At 43.0% G+C, this 22,468-nt stretch overlaps 1 protein-coding gene across 1 annotated transcript in view; it reads right to left on the bottom strand.

The window, feature by feature from the left end:
- The window catches only part of lrp5 (low density lipoprotein receptor-related protein 5), a 57,958-nt gene extending 37,651 nt beyond the window's left edge, over nucleotides 1–20,307 (bottom strand). The window contains exons 1-5 of the mRNA XM_036534793.1: nucleotides 20,107–20,307; nucleotides 11,446–11,646; nucleotides 10,882–11,101; nucleotides 3,200–3,397; nucleotides 1,061–1,257 (exon numbers count right to left, since the gene is read on the bottom strand). Coding sequence (XP_036390686.1) covers nucleotides 1,061–1,257; nucleotides 3,200–3,397; nucleotides 10,882–11,101; nucleotides 11,446–11,646; nucleotides 20,107–20,164 — 874 coding nt within the window. The 5' untranslated portion in view covers nucleotides 20,165–20,307. The remainder of the gene's footprint in view (nucleotides 1–1,060; nucleotides 1,258–3,199; nucleotides 3,398–10,881; nucleotides 11,102–11,445; nucleotides 11,647–20,106) is intronic.
- Nucleotides 20,308–22,468: the final 2,161 nt, after the last annotated feature.

Raw genomic sequence — 22,468 nt, 5'->3', positions numbered from 1 at the left:
GAAACTAATATGTCTCAACAGATGACTGGGACAGAGTGTGCATTCCAGCCTCGCTTCTCTCATCCCTCTTTGCGTCTTCCACCCAGAGAGAGAAAAGGCAAAGTTTTCAAACTTATTAAGAGCTCGTTTGGCAGATCGGCTCTTTGTGATTATGCTGCACTGCAGGGGCTTTGAGAAATCCCCCCAAAAACACAAGGGGACAGAAAAAAATGGTCCGGGATATGCCGGCGCACACACAAACCAGCCAGGGGAAAAAAAGTATGGAGGCATTTAAAAAACAAATAGACTTTTCATGCTTGATTTGCGCTCCACTGCACGCCTTTTATGCACAAATGCTGAAAGAGGGAGATGGGGCGAGGGGCTTCCTCCACCAGCACTCCTCACAAACAAACAGCCAGGCACAAGGGCTGCTGAAAGGGCAGCATGTTAACAAAAAAAAAAAAAAAAAAAAACGAGCGGGAGACACAGAGAAGGGTTCCATCACTCACCAGGGCCACGACAGGCCACATAATCATCACGCTCGCGCGCTGGGCTCCAGCGGAAGACCACTTAAGCACTTTCCCATCTCACATCCGCTACCGAGGGACCCCTGCACTAAGGTTTATTTCTGCTCAACAATTTGCCAGTTTCCAGTGTTTTCTTCCTTCTTAGTTTATCACTTTAGTGTGTTTTTGTGTGTTTATCGTGGTTTAACAGGAATAAAAACAGTATACATCCCCAATGTGTGTAGAACAACTGCAACAAAGCAAATGGCAGTACAATCTAATGGCTCAAGTATTATTTTTGCAAATTTAAGTCTGCATGTTCAATTCCCGAGTGGACCACTACTACTACTTATATATAAACACACTAATATAACTGGGGAATTTGTAAAAATGTTACCTACTCAAGTCACTATGGATAAATGTACTGGATAAGCAAATAAAGGATATCAACGATCGTGATAACTAAACACTCTCACATACTGTGTTTTACATCACTGTTTTCATATGGCACATGCAGGAGCTCTGGATCTGTGGCAGGATGTGATGGATACTGAAGGAGTGTGTGTCAGACTCACTGTTTGGCTGTCTCTCCAGACCCAGCACTTGGATGTCCATGGGAGAATAGATTCCATTCAGGATCTCCCTCCTCTTGTCCCCGGTTTGCTTGTTGCAGGCGTGGATGGAGCGTGTTTGCCAGTCTGTCCAGTACAAAGTCTCCCCCGACAGGGTGAGAGCAAATGGATGTGTCAAGGTACCCTCCACCACTGTCTCCCTGTCAACATGCAGACACACACAAACACACATACATATAAATACAGTCAGCACACACCAATATCTGCATGTACCTGCATGGGTATGAATAGGATGTTGGCCTATTTGTAGTGGTGATGCTAGGTTTTGTTTTGTGTTTTATTGTTTCCTTCACCTGCCCAGGGACTGCAGATGGAAATTAGCTAGTAGCTAAATCTGGTACAAAGCATCTTTCCTCTTTTTTTGAGATTAATGTATTTTGTACATGGTCCCTGATATAAATAAATTTAATAAATAAATAAATAAATAAAATAAACATTATCAATCATCTAACATTTTGGATGACCATTCCTCATCATTGTCTAAGGTGTTTTAATGTAGCACCCAAGGTCAAAGCTTCTGACAAGATCAATACGGTTTCAGAAAAGTAGATGGGAACACACCACAGTGCAATGTGTTTTGTGAAGCATGAATTTGAGTTTCTCCTAACCAAAGCGCTGATTATTTTCTAATTTTGTGTTCCAAGGTAAATGAAAAATGTGCTGGACCTTATGACAGACCGAGAATGGTTATGTCCTGTTGTAAAACACTGGAACTAATTCACATTGAATATAGTGGAAAGATTCGTGAAAATTGTGAGTTAACCACAGCAACACAGACCCAAGCCGGGTCCCTGTTTAGGTCATTAAAAGGCATCGGTAGCGTGTGCAAAACTGAGCCCCTGTTCACCAAATTTTACAGGTTCTTTCCAGGGGGAAATTAAACAAATCAGGCTGTCAGCGACCTTTAAGGCAGGATCTGTTTTGGTCATTAGTGGGGAGCAGTCACCCCACACTTAGCTGTGCAGCTGTTCTGATTAACTGAGGAAGTTACTTGCAGAGTGGAGTCCATCACTGCCCAGCTCACCTGTTTGGGCTGCAAAACACCCCTATCGAAAGGCCTGCCGCATAATCGATAAACGTAGACGACCCATCAAAGGAGGTACGCAACACGCATGTTCAGAATACCAGCGCGGTTCTAAGAAAGTGTGATCATCAATCACTGGGTTTTGTGAGGAAAATGTTATGCCTGGTAAAGGAGGCTACAGCACGTTCTCTCTGATTCTAACAGTGTGTGGGGAACAGAGGGATGGAGAAAAAAATAATTACATCCAGATTACACGGCCATTCCACATTGGACTTGGTTGTTGGACTTGTATATGGCTGGGGCTATGTAAAAATATACTGTTAGCTGTACCGGTGATGAGGAAATGTTCTCTGGTAACAATCAGGCTCTCATACATTCTCAGTATTCCTCATACTTTTCCAATTCTGGGATGTCTCGCCCAGTGCTGAACTGGTGACAGCTTGGCTCCAAGACATCCTTGCACATTTAGTGCGTACCTCAAACCTTGTTTACCAGTCAAACTACATGAGCTGGACAGAACAAAAATAACCCACCTCCCACTTCATTAAAATCACTTGTAGAACCCTTGTGCATGCAGGAAACACATAACCTCAGCCCAGGAGGGCCCCAATCATAACTCTGCCCCAGAGTCTCAGGAGAGGTTGGGTTGCACAGAAAATGGTTTGGAGGTGATCTCAGGGTTGGATTAACTAGTGCTGTGTGTGTGTGTGTGTGTGCGTGTGTGCGTGGGGGGGGTTAACAACGTATTCAGAGCCAGGTTTTGGGGCCACCAAGGTTAGAATTATTTGAAGAGGATATCCATGGCATATCATCCTCAATCGTATTGCTGAACTTTGAAGTCCAGCTGATTCTCAGACAACTAAACACACAATGGGTGTAACACAAATGAGGGGAGAGGGGAAGAAAAAGAGAGAGCCACAGAGAAAGAGAAAGGGAGCCAGACAGAGAAGGGGGTCGACCTGAAAGAAGAAAATGACTCTCAGCATGCGGAGCACACAGGAGGTGTAACAAAATAACCCTAAGGGGGTAAAGAGAAAGGGCCTGAGAGAGACACTGACCTTGAGGAACCATCTAGGTTTGCTCGGTGGATGAAGCTAAGCTTGGCATCAGCCCAGTACAGCTTCTGCTCCTCCAGGTCAATGGTGAGCCCATTGGGCCAGTAGATGTCTGCCTCCACAATGATCTTCCTGTTACTGCCGTCCATACCTGCCCTCTCAATGCGAGGCTCCTCCCCCCAGTCTGTCCAGTACATGTAGCTGAAGAGGAAATAGGATGTGATGTGGGTCAATCAACTGTCAGAATCCTCCTCACTGCTCTATAACATATTTATCTACATATGAAATAATTCACCCTTACATGTCCACTAAAACATGTTGCCACTTAGACATAATTTTATCATGCCAACACAAAAGAAATGTAAAAGCTAGAGAGAGGCCCAGGGCAAAAGATGTGAACTAGATGCAATTTATGAAAACCAAGATGAATTCATGGCCACACCCCCCTGTACAACTGGAACCACTAACACATCAACATACACATAAATGCCATCCACAATGTCCAGCCCCAGGACCTGTCTCCTCCACCATCCACAGAGAGGGAATTTCATTTTCACATCATCAAACCCCAAGACGGGACAAAGAGCCACTACAACAACTAGACTCAACACACTGCACTGTTTCAAAGGCAGGTTGCATGAAAAACAGAGTCTTATCAGCTCTGTGTTTGTGAGGGCTTGTCTCCCATTTCCACTTAATATTTGTCCCCCACCCACCCCCAAAAAAGATAAATAACCAGCTATGGAATCTGATAGGGATCTGCACCCTTGGCAGATCTCCAAGCTGTTCTTTTATGTTAGGAACACCAGCAGTCACTTCTGTGTGTGGTGAAATGAATGGAGATTAAATTAGGCATGCTAAATTCCTATTCATTGATAACTGAGGAGGTGGGTAGGTGGGGGAGCCCACCAGCAAGTAGTGCTGCAGGTAGCACGCCTGGTTTTCCTTTGCTGCTGGAATGCAGAGAAACAGCAATTTAAAGGGAGATACAGAGAAACTGGGCACAACGGCATGCTGACTCAGGGTGTTCAATGGTAATGTAGAAGGAGACCAACCACGCATTTGTAGATACACTGTCTTTTGCTCAAGTTTGTGTTTGCTCTCTTCGCCTACAAAACCTGACTACTAAGACTTTATTTAGGGGGTCTTTAGATCAAACCTTAAGGATGGAAAAAAGGTTTGAAGAGCTCACTATCTCTGAACTATATTCACAAAATTCCAAATGTGATTCAGGAGTATAGGACTTTAGTCTCAAAGTAACAGTATGAATACAGACAATAGGTAATGTCTGTGTGTGCGTGTGTGCGTGTGAGTGTGCGTGTGTGTGTGTGTGTGTGTGTGTGTGTGTGTGTGTGTGAAAACAGAATTTTCGAGTGAAGTGCTCCCACAAGCAGGTTAAACTGAGTGCCTACATGTGCTCATGTAACGGCGATGAAGCCCTGCCCCTTGCCTGCTACCCCCACCCTCCCACAAAGACAGCAAAGTCCCGGTACCTCATTAAAATGCACAGAGGTACACCAACTGACAAATTTTCAGCCGTCAAACGGTTTGCATTCCTTTGTCCAGCCAAGCAGAAAAATCAATTTAAGTTGAGTGAAGCAGGGTCCGATGACTAACGCAGTATGAAGTACGGCGATGAGCACGTCACCAATAGAAACACTTATCAAACACCAAGCTGCCAAGGAGACCAAGCATGAAAAGCCAACCCCTCTTCTCTCCCCCTTGTATGGCTTCATTAGTCTATCTGTGGTTCCAACTGCACAGGCACATTCATCTCCATTACCAGCCACTCTAAGGGCTTACTTCCACACTCACCAATTCACATTCAGTCAACAGCAATATGTGCAGAACGATGGCCAGCCAGTCCACTGATAAAGCCTGCGATGACTAAACCAGAAAGCCAAACCATGTCCTCGATAGCCTGTAACAAATCATCATTTTAAAAACTCCCACATAAAAAGGGGCGATATTTCTGTTGGCCATATTGTGTTTTCACCACCAAAGTGACGATGTGGTGCAACTGTAGCACCAATCAAGCTTTGAAGCAGACCACAATGGGAGGTCTGCATGACAGCACTGGCTGCTCAGATGCAGCTTTCCAGGTGCTGACTAAGTTACAGAGAGGATGTGCCATCTTTGATTTGCAAACAATAACAAAGACAGCAAAATATTAAGGTATACACTCAGATTTGCAGCCAGCTGGTGCCACAACAAATTCTGTTTAATGTCAGTTTTCATGGGGTGTTCAGCTGTACTGTGCAAACCCTCTGTGTGACATATTCCTTGTTCACAGGATGAAGGAGGAAACTTAAATCCCAAACTCCACTGGCAAACTGTCCTAGTTTTCAAGAATACCCTGTCAAATACCTCTTAAAAATTATTCATTCAAATGTATAAATTTACAAATGATAGAGAAAGACACTCTCTACACATTGGAGACATACCCTAAACACAACAGGGTGAATATGGACATCCGGAGCTTATGGATGGCATAGTGGGATGGCTGGAGACTCCACGCTCCAACACCAGGTAGAATTATGGGAAATATCATGATAAGACTCAGATATCTGGCTGCTGCTCAGCGTCTACTCAAAACCCTGGAACCAGAATAGAGAGGGGGTTTTACTTCTTCAATTCAAAAAGGTCAGTCAATTTTTCATATTTTTCATGTGAGAAATCACTTTACTTGTGATCATAAATCATTGAATTACCTCATTTCGGCAGCTGGAAAGGATCTAAAAACAATAACTGGTCTTGAGCAGACACAGCGGCAAAGATACTCTGAAGGACTAAAGACTTCAGAGCCTGTCAGGCGTGGACTGGCCATCGGGAAGTTCAGGAATTTTCCTGGTGGGTTGGTCTTGTGAGGGCCGGTCTTTTTTCCCCAACCCTGGCATTATATAGTCTATATACAGATATTCAATAGTTCATCTTGGCCACAGCGACACGGCTGGTGCAACCCGTAACAGCAGGCAGCAGTTGCCATCATAACTGAAAGTATCTAGCACTTGTTGCTGAAACATGGATAGAAAGAGAAACCCCGGTTTGACCATTTCCAAGGTTCAACTAGTCAGACTCACAAACGTTTAGAGATGTTTATGCTCATTTCTCTAAAGTGTTTTAAAAAATGGTCATCAACTTTGACTGTAAATGGGTAAAATAAACAGATAAATTTGATAATTTTCTTCTAGACTCATAAATTCTTTTTCGCATTATAGCCTATAAGGCATATATTATTTGATAGCCAGTCCAGCAATAAAAATTATTTGTTAAATACTTACTCTACACTCCAAACAAACAGGTGAACATGGCTCTGAACAAGAAAGGGAAAGGATGGAGAAGGAGGGAGCAGGAACCAGCACAGACCCAATTAAAGGTGCACTAATTAGAATGTTATTGTGTGACTGTGAAGTAAATTAGAGCACAATACATCATTCATAAGATCAGGTTGGACTACTTCATTCAAGTTATTTATTGTTACTTTACAAGAAATAGAATGAATGGCAAGTGTGTTGCATAATACACCACATACGTATTTGCCTATGTCAAGGATGGATCATGAATTTAATGAATACAACAATATTTGATGCTCATGTCAGACAGTCCAAATGATGTCTGTTTTATGCATTCTTAACAAACAGATGAACCTGAGTCAGACAGGGAAGGTTTTGAGGAAGTCTTTGCAGGGACCTCTATGGAGACAGGTGTGTGTGATGACCAGCCAGTGCCACTGAACAATAGAGTTTAAAAGTAACTGAAGCATAGATATGTTTTGCACTCTTATGTGGTCTTACTGATTGAATACAATTAATTACTGGTCATCTGGAAAATTCAGATGCAGAGTCAGAAAGGGAGAGGGTTGATACAGAGGACAGGACAAAACAGTTGTGGGGAGGAAAACCTTGGAAAATTAGTTTCATCGTTTTACATATTAGCCTAACACAAACACTACAAATTAACAGATTGTGTTTTTTTTTTTAATTAATGATTCATTGATCGACAAACATTTTGTGTCAGTTTGAATTTGGTGTATCAAATTGGGGCCATTTGACAGCAAATTCCCGGGCTGCTTTTTGTCGCCAGTCCACCCCTGCTCATAGTGGTGGAGCAGACAAAGACAAAGCTTTAGTTCAGTGTTGGCCCATTGGCGGCCATGGCTCAATACAGTAAAAGCTAAATCCCAATCTACATTTTTACTCTCTTCCCCTTAACACTTTCCCTCAAAATGGTGAGGAGTCAGGTGGTCAAGGGTGTCCCAATGGGGAAACAGGAACTTGCCCCTGGTTGCTAGTTTCACCTTTCCAATATGTCAGGCTGCATGTTTACATGAGACATCACCCATGGAATTTAAAAGCTACATTCAACGTAATGACAAATTTACCATAGATTATACTTAATTTCACCATCTGAATCAATGTTTGTCAACTTCAGTCACAAAACAGTCAATACACTGAATCAAGTGATTCCCATGCATTTTAATTAGAAGTGAACAGAAACTGTGGCCAACAACTTTGCAGTTGGATTTCAAGGCTCACACTAATCTATATTTACAAGGGTATCAAGAAGAGAAAAACAGAACTCGTTATACCATTCAGTGTGGTCTTTTTTTAAATAAAGCAGAATTTTTCTCTGCAACACATAACCAGTCCATTGAATTATAAATAATACTTCGACTTAACACTAAACTGTAACACTAAACTATAAGAATGTAAATTAATGGGAGTGGGAGTTGAGGGTTTTTTTAAGTTTGTTTTGGACCCAATGTTACTTCCTACAGATTATTTTCTTGCTGTTCCCCAATTGCCAAATTAACAGAAGTGCTAGTAAACAACAGGGAAGAACTGCATAGGAGAGGACACATTTTTCTGAAAATTCATAATTAAAAAAAATTTTATTCATGTTTATGTATTGATTACCTTGGTCTACAACACTGTTAATCAACCGTTTAAATTCCTGGACGAGAAAATTGATACACAATTAACCCGCTTTCTTTGATATCACAAACTGTTCAAATGTCTGATCTTATGCACAAAGCAAGTATAAATAAAATGTCTGAATGAAATAAGACATATTAATGTTTATGACAAAGTGTTAGCATTATGATTACAACATGATTTCCAGAAGCTAGCTCTTGTAATTTCCAGTGCTTTCCTGTACAGAGTTGTGTGTCTTATTCTTTCACTGTCATTCTGTCACGAGCCACACGTGGGGTGTGCCCAAAACGTGGTCCCAAATAAAAATCTTTCCATCTGCCCTCAAGTATGTGCTTGTGTGATGTTGCGCAAAGTATAGTTGTGCACTTGTGCTTCCTTCGCTTGCTCTGACTGGGCCACAGCCAAAGCCTCCTTTCAGCAGGTTCTGCCCCTGTGCCGGCTCCCCATGTGACCAGGCTCTTGTTCACCTCCGTGAGACACAATGAAAGAAGCAAAAGTGCTTCTTTTCTCTGGGACCTTTTGTTGTTAGGTGTGAAGATCTGTTGACCTCCAGCACAAGCTCCCGCACACTGTTATTAGCAGCTTTTAGCCCAAAGAGGAAGAGTACAAAGGACAAAAGAAACAACACCACAAGCAATGTGGGATTTGCCGTTTTTTCTACTCATATTTACAGATGAATAGGAGGAGGAAGGGGCAAGTCCTTGATTGCACTTTCCTTAAAAATGAAAAGATTCTGACCTTGAGAATCTCCCCCTAATTATCAGTTTATTTGCACGCATGTTCATTCACTTCACGAGCATGTTGGAAATAAAAAAACGTCAATCTGAGTGGTCTGAAAAAGTATCAGTGGGGTTTAGTGGTTAAGGAACTGGAAAACCAGAAAGGTGGATGTTCAATACCAAGGTGAGGAACCACTGTTGTACCCTTGATTCTGGCCCACAACCAGAATTCCCTCAGTAAATACCCAGCCTATAAATAGGCAAGACGCAAAACGTATGGTAGGTTGCCATGCTAAGAAAACAACCAATGTAAAAGAATGTAAATGATTGCATATCAAACATCACTGCTGTCAAATGTGCTGCAGCTTGCCATTTCCTTCCACCGTCATGATTTATGGAAGCATGCACTCTTCAGTGGCTGGCAGTTGCATGCCACAGCATTGTTATTGAATCATAACATGCTCTGAGACAAGGAATACCTTTGGAAAAGAAAAAATGTATGACCAGGGAGTAGATATTAAAGTATTTATACACAAAAATGCAAGACATACCCTGTGACCCTTACCACATAGCAACTTGATCTTCTACTGGGAGCTACATAAAGAGCCAATTCTAACTCCACCCAATCAAGCTAGAGGGGCTCAGCTTCAATGTCTCGATCACTCTCCCTGCTGCTCTCCAGCTAACTCTCCTTCACTGACTCACTCTTTCAAAACAGAGACGAAAGCTAAAGTCCAGAGTTTAAAGGGGGATATAAAACAGACAGATACCAGACTTCACCTTTGTTTTGTTTTTTTGCTGTTGTTGTACGCCCTCAAGTTAGTCAGTAATAAAATACAAACTGCCATATAACACAAATCTGACACATTCAGAGCACACTGTTCGCTTTCAAAAAAGCAAAATTGTTAACACAATTGATGGAATCTGCGCAGCTGACCTTTTTTTTTTTTTACATCCGTGTCCTCTTTCACATCAAACATTTGCACTGAGAAGCTTTTCTTACCCTCTGGTCATTTACATTACACTACTGTAAACACAGTCACCCTAAACCAGATGCTGTTTTTTGTATGGTGCACTGTTACCAAATACCAGGCAGACACTTCCACACACAGAAAATGTCCCTTAGTCACCATTGCTCTTCCTTCCTCCTCTTCTTCTTCCATGGGTTTATATGGTGACTTACAACTACGTGCCATTTTTAACTAACTATACTGAATGGGCTGGTAGCTACCGATATCTGGTTAACATTTACATGTATTTATTTAGCAGACGCTTTTATCCAAAGCGACTTACAAAAGTGCATACAGTAAGTATAGCGACAGTACGGGGACAGGATGTGTACAGTTCCACAATGAGACAGTTCTCAGCTGAGAGCAAGGTCTGTTTGAGGACACAGTACTATCAGATTTGTACAATTACGCCTATAGGGTAAACCTTTTGAGCTCTGTGACTCTGTGCCTAAGCAAGTTGGTGTTTGTGATGTCATTTTTCACATGCATTACATAATGAATGCCAGTGATTTGCCAGCTCCTTCAATCACCCCCTTCAACCCACTTTGATGGCAGTATTAAAACCAGGCGGCTAGGTCTAGCTAGGCTGCAGGTGGATCCCTTTCACACATGGCTGCTCTGATAGCTGGACAAAGCAGGAAAGGGGTTTATTAAGCACACCCACAAGAGACACGCTGCTCACCATGGTACATTTTCCAAGTCACATGGGCCGATACTTTGGGCTGACTAAACAATGAAAATGGGCAATGCATGGAGGGTCCCCAAAAAACAGAAAGGGAAACCATGGTCCCAAAGCTAAAGGAAGACCTGGGGGTCAACCAGAGGACCCTCACAACAACAGCAGGAAACAGCCGCAGCTGAACGGCACCCCTGCCACCACCTCGCTGGGCTGACAGGGGAAGGCTTCGGGCTATAAATACGGCATGAGGACACATCCAGGCAGATGGCGCTGAGCAAGGGGTGTGCACCTCGACCCCTGGGCAACCAGGGAAGGAAAAGGCCAGTGCTGGGCGGGTGCTCACCGGTGTGCAGGGTTCAGTGCAATGGCCCGTGGCTGGTCCAGGTCCTGCCAGAAGAGAACTTTGCGGTAGGTGCCATCCAAGTTGGCCACCTCAATGCGGTTGGTCTCCGAGTCTGTCCAGTAGAGCTTGCGACCCAGCCAGTCACAGGCCAGACCATCAGGAGAGTCTAGCCCTGACACCACCACTGTTTGCCCATTGCCCAGGGTCGCCTCCTTCACAGCTAGAAGAAAAAAAAGAGATAGACTGAGCCCCCTTCTGCCCTCTGTTCTGGTCTGTTCTGGTTTATCCCCCTGAACTACATACTAATGTTCTTCCCATATGTCGGGGTGTCCTCTCCTAACTGAACTATGGATGTAATATGGTATTAAAATTAGACTGAGCCATGACTGCAGCCTCACAAGTAACAAGGCCAATCAATGACAGTGTTAAGCTTATTTCACTGAATCATACATTGTGAAATGCACCCAAAACTCATCTGAATCAGTGTGTAAAACAAAAAAAGCCCCTTTAACAATGCAAAATGGCTCACAACTATCTCACACAGTGAAGCTGGTGTCCCCTTACCATTGCTAGACTGGTTGTAATGTGTCTGCTTGATGGCCTCCTCGCTGACATCTGTCCAGAAGATCAGTCCCTCGGAATAAAGGAAGTCCACTGCGGCTGCGTCCTCCAGGCCACTGACGACCACCGCTGACTCTGCCCGCCCCCCCTCGGCGTCCACCAGCCGCACGTCCCGCCGATTGGCAAAGAGCAACAACGGAGACCCTGTGGGGGGGCAGAGGACATCAGGGATAGGAATGCTGACAGACCCACACCTTTTCTATCACACTCTATTGTCCCTTTACTGGTGAGTCACCTGACTTTAAATAAATAAAGAAAGGTATTCTGATGACTTTTGTGTACGCCAGTGCTTGTTGTGTATATGTTTCCTGCCTGCAGACAACATGATATCCCATTACAGACCTCACTGCTTATACATGTGTGTTTCACAAACACCAGGCTGCTCCTCTTACACATCCTGTCAATGAAGCCACCAAATGCACACTGCTGCCCACCGCAGCTGAAATGGAAGGCTGGTTTGTCATACTGTGACTCAGACAGTGACCAAGCGGTGGCGGGGGGTGGACACCAACAATACCTCACACAGACACGAGGCTTACATAATGACTGTGGGCTGTGGGTTGGGGTGCCTTCCTGCGGTCAAACGGCATGGCATTTACATAAAGTGGTGTTTGCCAACGTCAGTTTAACTGCTGAGAGGTGCTTTGCTGCAAAGGTCACTCTCTGGGTAATGTCTGTGATGGCATGAAGGTGGTCTAGGAATACCTGGGGGTGAGGTCTTGAGGCTGACACCAGGCCAGAAAGACAGGTTTACACTTGGAGACAGCTGGAAAAGACAGCTCTAGCCTAGCCATGAGGGCAAGGAGATGCCCACTGCCTGAGCTTAACAAGATGGACTTAAGTATAATTCTTTCAGCAGTGCGCAGAAGGGAGGGGAAAGCAAGCCACCGCCTGTCTGTGTACTTTAATCTTTGCTGATCTGCAATGACACCATAACACAAATCTATAAACAAGAGGCTCTACAGACATTCAAAGTCCTGTGTGTTTTCAACGTTGGGTTAACATTTATGTCCTGCTATAATGCAGCTGTAGATGTAAACAGACTAACAGATAACAGAACTGTACAGTTGCAATGATGAGGACTGACAACAGGTGATGTGCAAGTTAATGTTTAAGGGTAGAGGGAGCATGGGGGGTGTACTGACAAGACAGACAAATTTTAATTGGTTTTTAACAGTGCCACGGCCTAACCCACACCTGCATCAGCAGCCAGAGCCACTCAGGTGTAAGTGGAGGCTCCCTGGGGCCCAGACCTGCTCGTGCACACAGCAGACAGGCCAAATCCCAAGCACTTCCTCCCCTGACAGAGAGCAAACCAACCTAACCACAATTTACGGCCTGTCTTCACCCCGTACAAAGAGGACTGCTCGTCAGCTCGCTTCATTATGAAAGGGCCGCCAGGCAAGCGAACTGAGACGAGTTACAAATAAATTGGAGACATCAAACAGCTCTCCCTCGACCCTTCCCACATGGGGCTCACTCCCTGGCAGAGGAACGAGGAGCTTGGGGGGGGTAGGGTGATCCACACAAATGGATGGTGTCACAATTAAGGGCCCAGGGAGCACAGACTGAGAAGAAAAGCAGGACAATACATCTCTGCTCATGGGTGACACCTCCAACACAAGGAGGTGGCGTGAGTGGTGCCCATAACCTTCTTTGCACAAGGAGACTACATTCAGAGGAAAGCAGAAAGTAGTGGGACAAATAAGGTTTGTTGTCACCTTCTACCTAGCTCTGCATACATCCGGAAACTGACACTAGGCGTGCCTGCCCTACAGCTAGGCTGCAGGGTCCCCAACCTGCCACTGCATCCTCAGGCCAAGGACTAACACTTCCACAAGCCACTTAATAATGGACCACCTGCCAAGATTCCTGCCAATATTTGAACGCATCGAGATGCATTTGTTTTACAAACCTGAACTACAATGTAAAACTAAACAGAGAAATAGTGAATTGTAGCCTGTGAAAAGTGATCTCCCTGTTAATGGCAGCACAAACACCCACCCCAGACTTAAACAATTCAGAGAGCCATCAAGAAACCAAAGAAGATCCAGACCAGAGGGGTGTTTTATAAACAGGGGGCTTAGAGGAGACCAGATTAAGTCTTTATAACTTAAAAAAATGCTTGATAATGACTAAAGCATATTGAAGCAAAAAAATTCATTAAGAATCTACATCCATGTTACCCTATGATGATCTCACAAGGTCCAATCAAATCAGCACGATACCGAGACTAAAACATTTACCATCTCACAGTTACCCGTCTATTTATTTTTGACGGCATACAGAAATTTGGGTTTTCAGGGTTCTTCTCTGGAAGTGGTCAGGATGTCATTTAGCGTTAAGCTGTGTCAGAAGTGACTGAGAACACCAGCAGCCTCAGGGAGGGGGGGGCTCTCAACAGCCTGTGAGAGCTGGCGGTAAGACGATAGGAGAGTGAGCAAGAGAGCCAAATGCCACCAGTGAAGATTCTAACACCCTTGCCCCCAGTGAATACATACAATTGCGGAGGGGGTAAAAAAAAAAAAAAATTAAAAAAAAAAAAAAAAAAAACTGACCGATGGGGCAGCTGCGGTTTTATGACAACACAGAGCCCTGCAGGCCCATCCGCACAGCAAATGGGCCACTCGGCCCTTTCCGCCTAACCAACAACGGCGCCTTGTTTCTTAACATCCAAGACCAGCTTCTCGGCACGACCCTCCACACTGATGAAGGCGGTAAACTGCTCCATAAACACGTTAGAGTGCATTCCACAGAGGGATGTAAAAAAGAGAAAGATTCCACTAAATCAGCACTGAATCAACCCCACCCCTCCAAAAGCAACCGGCCACTGATTTAGGGATGAAGCAGGTATCAGAGTTTTATTTTTTTCTCTGCCACAACTTCCCTATCTAAACAGCTCACCACACGTACCACCCTACTTGTACCATCACGTGGACCAGTCCCTTACCCTAACCTGTGCCACAGTTCTTCCAGCCCCACTGCCGCCTTCCTTTCCTACAATGCCTCTGGTCCCAAAGGCGGGCTCACATGCATCCCATGTCCCCTCGATAGTCCCAGGCCCAAAAGGAGCCATTGGTATGAGCAGCAGGATCCTCACAGGGTGCAAGCGCAGCATATGTCAGGGAGTAGGATCACCACGGGCACTGGCTAGCTCTCCCTCCAAGGCGGGAAACACATGGATCCCACCTGCACGCAGATGAAGCCGGCATGGCGCAGGAAAATCCCCCACTTCCTCCCCGAAGGCAGGACACGGGGCACAGAGAAACCTGTGGCCATTTTGTTCTTTTTGTGATTTCAAGCACGCTCCGCTTCACCCAGTGAAAGAGGGCCGACGCTGCCTTAACTTGCCCGTTATCGGTTTACTTATTCCTGTGGTTTGGAGGAGGAATGGCACTGGGTTTTGGTGTGCAGGAGTGGTGTGGGACACAGCCAGAGGTGCTGAGGAAAAGGCCAAAAACTCAACACCCAGCAAGCCTGTGTCACACAAAGTGAGAAGTAGCAGATCAAGCTGGTTCATTGCACACCCTGGCTCATGACTATTCACCATACTGCCACCAGAGCAGGGAGCCCCCACCCCCCACCTCCCTCGCATTGTCCATCATTTTCGACCAGGACCAAGTCCACCTTGGTTTGCGGTCAGCTCACGTGACCTTTTGAACCATTGTGTGGTACTGGCTTTTCCAGTCCCGTGAAAGGGATCTGGGAGCACCTGGAAGGGCCGGGCTGGCTATTGTGGTGAGGGAGCACAAAGGAACAGCTGAGGAGTCTCAGCTTGTCACTGGGCTCAACTAGTCCTCCACAGGGAAGGAGGGGGTGGGGGTGGGGGTGTCTGCAGCCACAGGAAGTGTCTGAAAAGCAGTCAGCGGTGCCGTAAACAAGGATGTTTTCACCTTCAGTAGCTGGAGCACTAAGTTCTCTCTCTCTCCCTGGCATGTTTTGGTTTGTTTTAAGACTGCCAGCCCCCTGTTTTCTACACTTTATCAGTGGGCTTTGCAGTATGTGTTGTCTGGAGTAGTGGGAAGAAAAGGTGTGTATGGGGGCGGGGGTTCTTTAGAGTTTTCATCTGCAACTTCCGCCAACACAACACTTCCCCCACCCCCTCCCCATCTATGGCAAATGAAACAAATGGCCTGCTCACATTTCACAAACACAACTGGAAAAGCCCTGAAAGATTATGACTCTGCTTTTTCACTTGTCTGAGAGGGTAAAATCACATCCACACATTGTCCACAAACACAATTCCATCACTGTATTTATGGTGGTACAGACAAAAACAGGGTAAAAACTCTAGCAAAATCTTTATCTGGTGTGTCCCACTGCCATTTTGTTTCCAAGTTAAGATGTTCCCGTACATGAAAAAAGACACTTTGTCCTGTGTTTTGTGTCTCTTTCACACATGCACTGAAAGCCGGAACTTATCTAGCCATTACCTGGAGGAGCTGTATGTGAGAACACAAATGTCCGAATCAGTCGGACCGGACATGTGATGGACTTCGTTCTGCCAGCTCCCTAGTACAAAGTCCGTCTCATGTCGGAGTGAGCCCATGTGGAAATAGAGCAGGTAACGTTCCGAAGAATTCACTGCGAGGGAGTGGGCGTGTTGATGACGTTTCTCTTTTTCTATCATGCGACTGGCGTGAAACCGGAAGAATACAAACATCTGCCTCGTACTCTTTTCTGCATGCCTGTACATTGCTGTCCACTGTTTCATTGACATTGCGGATACCTCCAAATTCATGCTATTTTGAGTCCAATGATCATTAAAGAGATAGTTAGCTATGGCGATAATGCCAAAACTTGTCTCTTACAATGATTAATAACGTTGGTTAGTAGTTTATTATCTGATTAGTAGCTAGCTAAGCTGTAGCTAAGTAATAGTGATAGGTATAGTGAGATAGGTGAACTGGTGACCTAACATTACATAGCAAACAACAAAAACTTACCTTCTTGTTATAATAAATGTATAATTAATAATAAATTATGTGTACCGGTAGCACAATTTGGATGGCTACGTCTGATTTTTTTATAGGCTACCCAAAAGTGCAATAGCTATGTTCGCCTCCTCCTCCTCCGTGCCACATTATGTACCCATACCACCGAAAGGTAAGCCATTGAAAAGAAAAAACCTGAAAATACTTCAACTCGTGAATACTTTAGGTGATCTCATCAATACTTTTCACTCATGAGAATGCAAGTGGCATCAAGTGGCGAAATCTGGACGTTTCTAAATTCGCAATGATTTCAAGCGACAATGTAACATACTACAAATGTAATTATTAATGGTCCCATACTGGGTAGTACACTGAAAAATAGCATGCAGTATACAGTATATACTTGTGTAGTACGCAGTACAGAGTATGCAGTAGGCGGTTTCGAATAAAGCCACTGTGATTTCTGCAGCATACTTTTTGCGTCATGTCCTGCCTCCTGCACACTCTACAAAGGGGCCGCCCCTCACCTAAACCAAACCGGAGTATTTCCAGTAGGTGAGAACGTGTCTGTCACGGACAATCTCCTGTTGTGTGCTACATGTGTGAAAGGGCAATTCCGGCCAATTTCCGGACCTGATTCTCCGCACTTTGTCCGGGGTTCATATGTGAAAACAGCTACACACACACACACACACACACACACTTCCCCCAAGTCAAAAACTGGGCAACACAGCAATTTGAAATGGGTTTCCTTTAAAACAACATCTACAAGAACACACATTTCAACACTGTGTGACGTCTATCTCACTTTTTTGGTAAGGGGTGGGGGTAGGGGGAGTGGGAAGAGGCCTTAAATTTATTAATATGCACACCAAAGTCAGCATGAGAATAGGGCCTGAGTTAGGCTATCTATAATGAGGAAATAAAAAGCATTCAGGCCCCTGCGCAAGAGAGGGACAAGCTTTGTGTATTCAACACACATCCCTCCACGGCCCTCCCTTTCACATGCCAGCAGCACAGCTAATCAAGAACTTTAATTCCCACATTAACATAATGAAGGACCAGAGTGACTTCTCCTAACAAATGGCTAGGCAAACTCATCGAGTTTGGCCGTGCAATAAAGGGCACAGAGCCTTATTTCTTTTTGTAAATCCAATTGAGAGATTCATCGCTTCTCTTCTCGAGAGTGCTGTTTGATTTGGATTTAAAGAAAAAAAAACACACAGCGTCAACAACAAAAAACACAACTGGTCCAATGATGTACAGAATTAAGAAATCAGGGAAATGAATAAATGTGCAAGATGTTTCGGACCAGGTGGCAGCATGCAACACTCTCCCTGCTGATTGCTGTGTGTTACACCTTCCCAGAGGATCAGACACATGCAATTAACTCCATGCCTGCACTGAGTGCTTTGTAAAAAAATAAATAAATGAGTAACACTGGCTCTGCATATTTCCTTCACACCTTCACTGCTCACTCCCATACCTACCATCTACCACCACGTATTCCTGAGGACTGCAAGTCAGGGGTATAATAATTATACAATGAAGGATAGACCAGAAGGCAAACCAGTGTTGGTGTGGCCTCCCATGATAAATCACTCAATTTCTATGTGTACATGTGCGTGCGCCTGACATGTCTAAACCTGAGTGTTAATTAAGAGCACTTGGAAATGCTTTAGACAAAGCCTTGTAGCTGAATGTTGCCTCATACACGACAATAGGGAAACAATAGGCCACAGAGCAGAAGAGCATCATAAACCATTAATGAGGAGAAAACCTATTATCCCCAGTGAGACTACTAATCTCACACTCTTGCCAAAAGTCACAAATTATGGAACACTTCCTACACCTCCATAATCTCACTCCAGGCATTATTGGCAATCATCTCATCAGACTTTTAAATCACCAACAATAATCACTCTGGGCAAACCCTAAACACAGAATACATCAAATAATTAAGGCATTTTAAGAGTCTGAATTTGCATGTCTATTAAAGATGTGGCATTTGATTTGCATGTTAAACAAACCACGGCTTCATTTGTGGACTTGCGTTTAACACTATTCTAAAACACAACTCACACTTGCAGATACACACTTGTGGATGCAGATAAAGATTACCTGACCAGAATGCATGGAACAAATGGGGAATTCTAGAGGATTGCTTCTCCTTATCCAAGCATTCCACTTCCACACCCTCACTAAGTTCAAAGACCCACTGTTGTCCTCACCCCCTAATTTGGTTGAATTGCACAGGCATCCTTTTTTGGTTAAACTGTATAATGCGTTAAAATAAATATGCCACAAAATGTTCCTCTGAGAACTGTCCAAAACCAAGCCTCAATTTCAACACATAGGCCAAAGCAGGGCTGTAAAACAGGGATTAAAGATGCAGTAGATCAGTGCATTTTACATAAAGGCACACAAATTTCTCCAAATTAGCATGCTTTAAAAAGTACTGTAGGGCATCTAGATAATGTAACAGATTTGAAATTGTTGAAATCTTTTTGAATATTCCTCAGGAAACTGTTGTACTGGTATGTTTTATGTAGCAACTCAAAATATATATATTGACACACACATACACCATGAACCATTACTTATTGTTATTTATGAAATATTCTAAACAAAAACAAACTGTTTTCAGAAAAGCAGTAAAGTAAATTAAAAGGATTACTACGGAGGAAGGAGTAAGAAAGGAATTTAAATTTTGCTTTCTTCAAAGAAACTGCAGCTTTAAACATATGCTGATTAAATGGAATACGGAAATATAAGCATGTAAATTTTCATTCAACGTTTAAAAATAGATGTGTTGATATTATTCGGGGTCATTTTGTTGAAAAGTAAATCAAACAATGAGATCATAAGGATCAAACCGATGAACTTCTAAGATCTCAGATATCCAACGTGCTATTTTATAGATTTCTCTCCAAATTTAAAAATGTAAAAAACGAATAGACCATATGTTTAATGTTATTTTAAATCACATATAACAACACTACTTAAATGTATATACTATACTTATGGTTCAAAATAATAAACTTAAACGAAAGAAGCATTAATTGAATTCTCAATCGTTTTCATAATTTATTTTCCTCTACATTCTTCCAAACATTTAATGAAAACCTTACTATGTTTCACAATTTTGGCGTTTATTTTTTACGTAGCATGTGTTTTTCAAGGCAGCCAAAGGTCTCTAAACTTTCTGAGACACCCGACACCAACGATCAATCGCGGTGCAGAGGCCTCGGGAGTTGGCTTTTAAAAGAACTTCTTTCCCTCGCCTTAGGTTAAGGCCAAATCAAAGTTGCACATTGTATTGAAAAAACAACTACAAAATCTTTCTTATGGACAACGGGAAAAGGTTGAACTGCAACGCGTTCGACACAAGACGTATTAAGTGAAAAAATGCAAACTGTGAACAGTGAGGACAACATTGACTTTCCTCGACTAAAGCCACAAAACACATGTACGGATAAAAATAAAACGCTGAGACATATCCACCGAAATAACATATTCTCACCTTTTTACAACAAAACAACGACCTTCACAACACGACGATCTGTAATGAATAGCTAACTCAATCAAGTGGCCATACTATAACACTTTAAGCAACAATGTTCACACTTCTCCAGCTCCGGGATCCGAACAAAAAAGTATTGTAACTTACCATGAACTGCAAAGAGCAGACTACTGCAGAACAGTAATTCTGCGAGTAAAGTCTCCATTTCAAGCACTTGTAACTTCAGTCTTCCTCACTCCGGCTCCATTCTTCGATTTATTTGTGCTGAAAGAAACTTTGTATCCGAAAGGGTGGTTCGGTTGCTACTTTGTTAGCCACAGGCTGTACTCTACCCTGCTATGATCATAGAAGAACTGCAGCAGCGACTGACAGCGGAAACCGAGTGACGTCACTGAAATACTCCACTACCGTACGGTGTGGGCGCCGCGTTAAACAGTGCACTGAATAGATGTCTGTACAGGGAAATGCCAAAGATTTAGGAATTATATTAACAGACATTAAATCAAAAGAATTTAATGTGCGTCTTTATTCTAGAGAAAAGAAAAAGCAATGTGGCGCTATGTGTTTTTGATATTTTACTTGTAAAAACTCACTTTCACCTAAAAAAAAACATCTAGGATAACTAAAACAGGCTGTCTCAATCTGATCAAATAAACATACTAATGATTACAATTATGTCAATCTTGTTTCTTACCACGCAGAATAAATCACAGCTTGAGATCCTGAAAACAGCCTCAAAGTTGTATTAACATCTCAAGATGTGCTACAAGTGCCAAGATATATATATATATATATATATATATATATATATATATATATATATATAAACTATACTTTAATGTAGCCTAGATGAATCGTTTGTGTATTAACTGTTGTGAGTTTTGTGAATTCTTGTATGATGCCACCATACATCGGGGGGAATGGATTATAAATAACGTTACAAATACTATAACTGTAACGCTATAAATAAGGTGGCGTTTAACCCTGCGAGCGATTTTGTTGGAAAATTGTAAGACAAGGTGAGGCAACGATTTAGAAATTGTTAAAAGTGCGACATCCAACACCGAGGACTTACGCCAAAAGAATGGTGCGTCAAAACTGAATGTGATAAAACAAATAATCAATAGCCTCATGTTGTTCTTTCTTCTCGAAATTATCACAATATAAAGAAATATAAACGCACGTTTGTACATTGTATAAACGTGTGTTGTATTTTATCATTTTTAAAATGATGTCCATATGCAGTAATGTTAATAAATATTATTTTCAGTATGAGCATAACATCCACACAATGTAGTGTAAAACACTTTATTTGCTGCTGTAACGGAAACACGTCAACACCACGTGTAACATGTAACATTAACAAGACATCAACAGATGTTGCGCATTGCTTTTGATCCAATATTTCGGTTGTCATTACAAGCTTTATCTGGCTACTTTTTGTTTATATGTCTGCGATTTGTTGTAAAGGGTTGGCGTTTCTGAAAGTGACAGAGCAGCAATTCAAAAGGAAAAGATATTGGATACTGATCATACATGTGATGCAATTTCCCTGGGCGAATTGAGAACGTAATGTAGCTGCGCTGCAGACAGGAGTTTCTCATTTGACGGACTAGACATGAAGTGAAATCAAGGGGCCGAGAACGCCACTGACAACATCGCGGAGGACTCTCATTGACAAAGAACAATTAGAACAAGACGTGATCTTGTTCACTTAACTTCTCCGTGTGTCACCCATAACTGACTGTACTTTTTTAAATGAATTGATGATTAAAGGAAGCATTGCGCCATTACCGATTTTCACTGCCATTAAAAGAGAACGAGAGCGCCACCACTAGGAGGACATGGAACAGTCAACTGCACGAGCACCAGTGACGGCAATGTTACATGTTGCAGCACTAGGATCGGGCGCTTCAACAAGTTCCGCAGTTCTAAGGTGTGTAACACCCCAGGACCTGACCATTCACCCAAATAAATTATTCTTACAGTTAGCACGTCTCTACCCCGCGCACTCACCCTCATGTTGGAGTTTTGACCTGGCAAAGTAGTTTGAATTGGGCCACTCCGTAAAAGAAAAAAAACAATATAACGACAGCAATACATAGAACTACAAAGCATAGCGTGAGATCATTTCATCATTGTCTATCTTCACATCTATTAAGATAAAAAAATATGTAAGATGGTTGTTAATCTATCCATTTAATCAGACCCACGACACACATGTAAACCTTGTGTGTACCTTCATATACCCTGTGCATGTACTTTTGCTTCCTTATGGGCAAAAATTGTTTTGAATGCTGTTTGCTGTTATTACATTACACTATTGGCATGTAGCAGACGCTCTTACGCAGAACAACTTACATCAGTTACAATGTTATCCATTTATACACCCAGATATTTACTAAGGCAGTTGGGGGTTAAGTACCTTTCCCAAAGGGGAATCAAACCGGCAACCTTTTGGTCATGAGTTTTGCTCCTTAACCACTATGCTACACTGCCTCCCATTATA

Source organism: Megalops cyprinoides, chromosome 8, assembly GCF_013368585.1.
Source record: "Megalops cyprinoides isolate fMegCyp1 chromosome 8, fMegCyp1.pri, whole genome shotgun sequence".
NCBI lineage: Eukaryota > Metazoa > Chordata > Actinopteri > Elopiformes > Megalopidae > Megalops > Megalops cyprinoides.
This window is presented reverse-complemented; position numbering and strand designations above follow the sequence as displayed.